This window comes from Sinocyclocheilus grahami, unplaced genomic scaffold (genome assembly GCF_001515645.1).
Source record: "Sinocyclocheilus grahami isolate Dianchi unplaced genomic scaffold, SAMN03320097.WGS_v1.1 scaffold700.1, whole genome shotgun sequence".
Taxonomy (NCBI): Eukaryota; Metazoa; Chordata; class Actinopteri; order Cypriniformes; family Cyprinidae; genus Sinocyclocheilus; species Sinocyclocheilus grahami.
In genome coordinates, this window is record NW_015505879.1 from 511,975 (window position 1) to 518,837 (window position 6,863).

The 6,863-nt window shown below is 36.0% G+C and overlaps 1 protein-coding gene across 1 annotated transcript in view; it reads left to right on the plus strand.

The window, feature by feature from the left end:
• LOC107559806 (SLIT-ROBO Rho GTPase-activating protein 1-like) overlaps positions 1 to 6,863 on the plus strand; it is a 124,379-nt gene that overhangs the window by 108,808 nt on the left and 8,708 nt on the right. The window contains exon 19 of the mRNA XM_016243774.1: positions 2,165 to 2,345. Coding sequence (XP_016099260.1) covers positions 2,165 to 2,345 — 181 coding nt within the window. The remainder of the gene's footprint in view (positions 1 to 2,164; positions 2,346 to 6,863) is intronic.

The following is a 6,863-nucleotide window of genomic DNA, read 5'->3' on the forward strand; positions in this document are numbered from 1 at the left end:
TCTGTATGCTGAAGATTAATTTTGACTGTTCCCATCTTACTGTCCGTTTAAATTCATGAATCTGTAACATTTAACTGAGAACCCTGATACTTCACATATGTGAGGGTTTCCATTAACTAACGCAGATGTTGGATATCAATGTCAGCCTGAATCATAACTGTCCTGAAAATTGTTAAATTGCTCTCAGCTTCCATGGTTTTGCTCCAAATGTTTTCCTTATGAATGTATTGAGGAGGTTTTTCCCCTGCAGAATAATTATTATTCTCTTTCTTTACACTGCAACCATAGCTTGTGTCTTATATCAGTTATGGGTAACTTGTGTGTTTTGTCTTGTTTCATAATAAGGATTTTGGAATGTATTCTATTTCTAAATTATCTCTCTGTTTCTGGATTAATGAACAATCCTGAGGAACCAGTGGCTGTACTGTTAACTCTAAGCATAATTATATCAGCCTGCTCAAACCTGTGACCAGTGCAGCATCTGTCTTCAGTCGCTGCATCTGAATGGGGATCGTTTTAGGGCCCGTCTGGAAAACCACTTTGCCAAGTGAAGGGACCCCTGCTATGCATTTAGAGCCATTTATTCATTCAAGTGAACTGGAATAAGCAGACGGAATGCTCTCTTCGGGGGCAAAAAGACACATCTCAGCATCTGTGGGAAACCAATGTACAATAAGAATATTGTTTATTTTGTAAATGTTGGTTTGTGTGATTATATCTAGTTAAAAGTCGACATGAAATAAATGTGCATTTAATTACATAAAATACTAATTGATTCCGTTACTTTCAACTTTTTAATCAGACTTGTTTTTACAAAATGACAAAAATAAATGGATTTATGGATATAGTGAAATGGTAATACTATGGTGGATATGAAAATGCTGGTAATACTGCAGTTAAATTAAATAATTGGATATTTAAAAATAAATATGTAAATTATGAAATATTATATTTATATTATTTAAATATTTACATATATTATTTAAATATTAAAAATATATAAATAATATATATATTAAAATAATAATTGCCATATTTCTTATAACTTGAGGCCATGCTGAAGGAATTGCAAGCACTATCATTCCCCTTTAAGTGTGATTTAATTCATAATTTAGCAACTTTTTAATGAGATTTTTGATTTTACAGAAAAGTACCATGGTGTTATTAAGGTTTCATGAACATAGTAAAATGGTAATATTATGATAGGTATCACCATTGTGGTAATTCCATAATTTTTCTTAAGTATCTTTGTATCTAAATATCAATGTGACAAAAAAAACATTTACAAAAATATGGTATTTATTCCATTATCACGGTTTATATCCATTCATAAAATGCACAGTGGCGCTCATAGATGCTGATTGGCCATTTTGCTTAAAATATTTTTATCACTTTTATTAAAATTTATTAAAAGCAATTGTATTAAATAATTGAATTAAATGGAAATAAATATTAATTATTAAATACATTTTAATTAAATATTGAAACATGTCGTTTAAATGTTAAAACATTTATATAAATAAAATAAATATATTTTTTAAATTTCTCATAATTTAGAATGGTGTCTTGTACCTTACTCAAGCATCATAGTATTACCACCAATATATCACAGTGCTGTTTTGTAAGAGGTGTTGCACTCATTTGGCAGGCTTTGAGATGTTGGTAAGGTTCACGTTTCTCGATTGTCCTGAGGACAAGAACAGCCCGTTCTGCCAGAACTGCAGCTACTTTACATGCGTTGAAGCTGGTTGGCTCTCTAATGAGTCCTTATGTAAAGGGGGTCACGACGGCAAATGCATGTACACCGGCTACTCAGAGACCCGATAGTGTTGATGCATTGAAATGCTCTCATTCACATGTGAATGAACGGTCAGATGCAGTTGAGGCATGTGCACTGTATGGATTCATTAGACTTGGTACTGTAAAAAGCACCAACTGGTGTTCAGTTAACTCCATATTCCTTCCCTTTAGGCGTTTCATATAGCATATGTCAGAAGTGCAGAAATGGGTGATGCCACTCATGCGGAAGAGCTAATTGATCACACAGAAGTTATGATTGGATATTTTCCAATGGAAAGCTGCTGCTGATGATGCCACTGACATCTATTTCCGCTCTCCTTATCCACTGAATTAACCATGACGTTTTTTGTTTTTTTTTCTGCAGAGGGGGAGCCCATTGAAGCCATTGCGAAATTTGATTATGTGGGCCGTTCTGCACGGGAACTGTCCTTTAAGAAGGGTGCGTCTCTTCTGCTGTATCAGAGAGCGTCGGATGACTGGTGGGAGGGCAGACACAACGGCATAGACGGACTAGTGCCTCACCAGTACATCGTTGTACAGGATATGTGAGTATCTCTACTGTTCTACAGTGATACAACAATACAAATAATAGTGCTTCAACAGAGTTCGATGTTATTAACCATTTGACGCATACGATCACTCCGCTGTGATCAGTCTTGGCTGGTCCCTGAAGCGTACGATCACACCGGTGTGATTAGAACTTTCAGTGCGTCACGTCATCAACTGCTGAATTTAAATCCGCTTTGGCTGGCGCGGAGCCAGATCGGACTCATATTATCTTGTCATATTATCACAAATATTCAGTGTTTTCAACCATATAATGCTTATTTTAGGTTTCAGACATTTAAATACACATAAGTACTAGCAAAACCATACATTTACAGTTTGTAAAATACACACTGTTGTCTATGGAAACGGCAATAATCATCCTTAAACCCAGGCAAGAAAATACATACACACATATATTGGGCTGAATAGATTTATCTGTGTTCGAGTATTAGTCTGTTCAGTCCTTTTCAGAATTATATAATTATAATTTACAATAATTCGAATTCCGATTCTAAATTGATTTGCAGTGAAAAGCTTTTTACTCTCTGTACATAGTGTAAAAATACATAATATTTAACAAATTAGAAAAAATCTGCAAGTTTATGTAAATCAGAAATACAATTTATTGTTTTACTACACAATATATAAAATCTAATTAAAAATGAAGATAAGATATAATGTGTGTAAAATGGAAAATATAAAAGGTAGGTGATAGCAAGAGTATTTATTAATGTAGTATATATTAGGGTTGTGAATCTAATAAAAATGTAACTAATTGCACAGAAATTATATATATATAACAATCCCGTAAAAAATGTGTAATCATTAGACTATTTACATATATGATTGTCAAATTAATGTAGAATCATCATCAAAATATTTTAAATAATATGTAATATTTATATTAGCAATATTAAATAATATTTTAAATACATTTTTCATTGGCACCGGGGTAGTGAATTTATTGTTAATATATATATTTTTTATTCATCAAACAGTCCATATTTATGGCCAAAATTATTATTTATTTTAATATTGTTTGTCTTTTTAACCCTAGTTATGTATAGAGTAATATTATTTCTTTTGTTCACTATTTTATTTTTTCACTGAACTTCTCGGATTGCCTTCACCTCAAGAGATGAACGAGCTGTTTCCAAAATTAAGAAATTTAACATTAATAAAATATGTTCTATATTACAATCTGGATGTACTCTATCTGCCATTTGAATACTGTATATTTGCAAATACAGCTTTGATGTACTGCTTTTTGCATACTTTGTAGCAAGGAAGTAAATGCCTACTTACACAGAAGAGTAATCTATGAAGCCTTAAAATGTTGTCTAGGTAGGCAGCTAGTTTGATTTGGAACAAAACCGAGGCACATCTGAGTTTAGTTGCAGCACTCCGCGGTGGACCATCTCCCCTGGTAAATCCCTTTATCGTCATGACAACTTGTTCCGCCTGGGCAACCATTGGCGCCTAGTTGAACAAATTATGGCTCATAAAGGGGGCAAATCTAATGGATCGGGCACAGTACTGAGTGACGCCAACAACAGAGCCCATACCAGCCTGCTCGTTCATCTCTGTACAATGTATATTTCCTGACTAGCTTGCAACCTTGTAACATTGCCCTTCTTCAATGCTTTTATGTGAAGGTCAAGCAGTACGTGATGCTTGTGTAGAGTGGTGCGTTAAAGCCCTGACACGAGGCCTGTGAAAGAGACTTGTAGAGCATATAAAGCTCCACAAATCCTGTGTAAAAATCACAGCTGCTGATGCAGCCTATTGGACAGAACATTAGGTCACATGTGCATGTTTTCTAGCACCAAACAGGCATTTCTATCAGCTGTGAGGTGAATTCTCTCCATTGCATGCGTGCCATAGAGGATATCCTGTGTGTATCAATAATTCACGTCATGACCCTCTGTTGATGTGTGTTCTTGGCTCGTGGCACTGAGAGTATTTACAGCCTGGTGTAGAGAGGGAGTTTAAGAGGCCCTAGACCAGCAGCGTCAGTCCAATAAAAGAGCCAGAGAGCGAAAGACACACACACACTCATACATGCAGGATATCCTCTATGGCACGCATGCAATGGAGAGAATTCACCTCACAGCTGATAGAAATGCCTGTTTGGTGCTAGAAAACATGCACATGTGACCTAATGTTCTGTCCAATAGGCTGCATCAGCAGCTGTGATTTTTACACAGGATTTGTGGAGCTTTATATGCTCTACAAGTCTCTTTCACAGGCCTCGTGTCAGGGCTTTAACGCACCACTCTACACAAGCATCACGTACTGCTTGACCTTCACATGAAAGCATTGAAGAAGGGCAATGTTACAAGGTTGCAAGTTAGTCAGGAAATATACATTGTAAACAGCAAAAACAGAAAAAGCTAATTTCATCATGTCCGAGCCTTCAGCAGGAAAACAGTCCTTGCGTTTCATTGCTTTTAAACATTGCTGAAACGTTGCTGGTGCTTTTTGCACCACCCAGGAAAGGTTAGTGACAAACAAGGTGGAAACTAAAAATGAAAGATGATATATTTAAAAAATAAAAAGTTGTTTTTATAGTCACAGTATATATTCACAAAATGTTTAATAATAATAATAAAGATAATATATATTTAAAAAATTTTATTTATTTATTTTTGTAGTCGTATTGATATAATCACGATGTTTTTTTGAACAAATTGTACAGCAAACCTGTATTTTTTTTTTAATTATGATAATATGTGTGTTCATGTGTGTTTGGCAGTGTTATTTTAGGATTACTAATAAACTACTGTCATTTGATTTGTATCATTTGTATTTGTTATTTATTTTAATTTGTTAAGTTATACAGGTGCATTTCAATAAATTAGAATGTCATGGAAAAGTTTAACTCAAATTGTGAAACTTGTGTATTAAATAAATTCAATGCACACAGACTGAAGTAGTTTAAGTTTTTGGTTCTTTTAATTGTGATGATTTTGGCTCACATTTAACAAAAACCCACCAATTCACTATCTCAACCAATTAGAATACTTCATAAGACCAATAAAAAAAACATTTTTAGTGAATTGTTGGCCTTCTGGAAAGTATGTTCATTTACTGTACATGTACTCAATACTTGGTAGGGGCTCCTTTTGCTTTAATTACTGCCTCAATTCGGCGTGGCATGGAGGTGATCAGTTTGTGGCACTGCTGAGGTGGTATGGAAGCCCAGGTTTCTTTGACAGTGGCCTTCAGCTCATCTGCATTTTTTGGTCTCTTGTTTCTCATTTTCCTCTTGACAATACCCCATAGATTCTCTATGGGGTTCAGGTCTGGTGAGTTTGCTGGCCAGTCAAGCACACCAACACCATGGTCATTTAACCAACTTTTGGTGCTTTTGGCAGTGTGGGCAGGTGCCAAATCCTGCTGGAAAATGAAATCAGCATCTTCAAAAAGCTGGTCAGCAGAAGGAAGCATGAAGTGCTCCAAAATTTCAGTGACTTTGGTTTTCAAAAAACACAATGGACCAACACCAGCAGATGACATTGCACCCCAAATCATCACAGACTGTGGAAACTTAACACTGGACTTCAAGCAACTTGGGCTATGAGCTTCTCCACCCTTCCTCCAGACTCTAGGACCTTGGTTTCCAAATGAAATACAAAACTTGCTCTCATCTGAAAAGAGGACTTTGGACCACTGGGCAACAGTCCAGTTCTTTTTCTCCTTAGCCCAGGTAAGACGCCTCTGACGTTGTTTGTGGTTCAGGAGTGGCTTAACAAGAGGAATATGACAACTGTAGCCAAATTCCTTGACACGTCTGTGTGTGGTGGCTCTTGATGCCTTGACCCCAGCCTCAGTCCATTCCTTGTGAAGTTCACTCAAATTCTTGAATCGATTTTGCTTGCCAATCCTCATAAGGCTGCGGTTCTCTCGGTTGGTTGTGCATCTTTTTCTTCCACACTTTTTCCTTCCTCTCAACTTTCTGTTAACATGCTTGGATGCAGCACTCTGTGAACAGCCAGCTTCTTTGGCAATGAATGTTTGTGGCTTACCCTCCTTGTGAAGGGTGTCAATGATTGTCTTCTGGACAACTGTCAGATCAGCAGTCTTCCCCAAGATTGTGTAGCCTAGTGAACCAAACTGAGAGACCATTTTGAAGGCTCGGGAAACCTTTGCAGGTGTTTTGAGTTGATTAGCTGATTGGCATGTCACCATATTTGTTGAGATAGTGAATTGGTGGGTTTTTGTTAAATGTGAGCCAAAATCATCCCAATTAAAAGAACCAAAGACTTAAACTACTTCAGTCTGTGTGCGTTGAATTTATTTAATACACGAGTTTCACAATTTGAGTTGAATTACTGAAATAAATGAACTTTTCCACAACATTCTAATTTATTGAGATGCACCTGTATATATATATATATAATTTTTTTTTTACCCAAGTCATGCAGCCCTACATTCAGTGTATTGGGGAGTATTGAGTGAAAAGGAAGAGCTTAGTGATACAAACCAGTGGTGAACTTGAATTTTGGAATGTG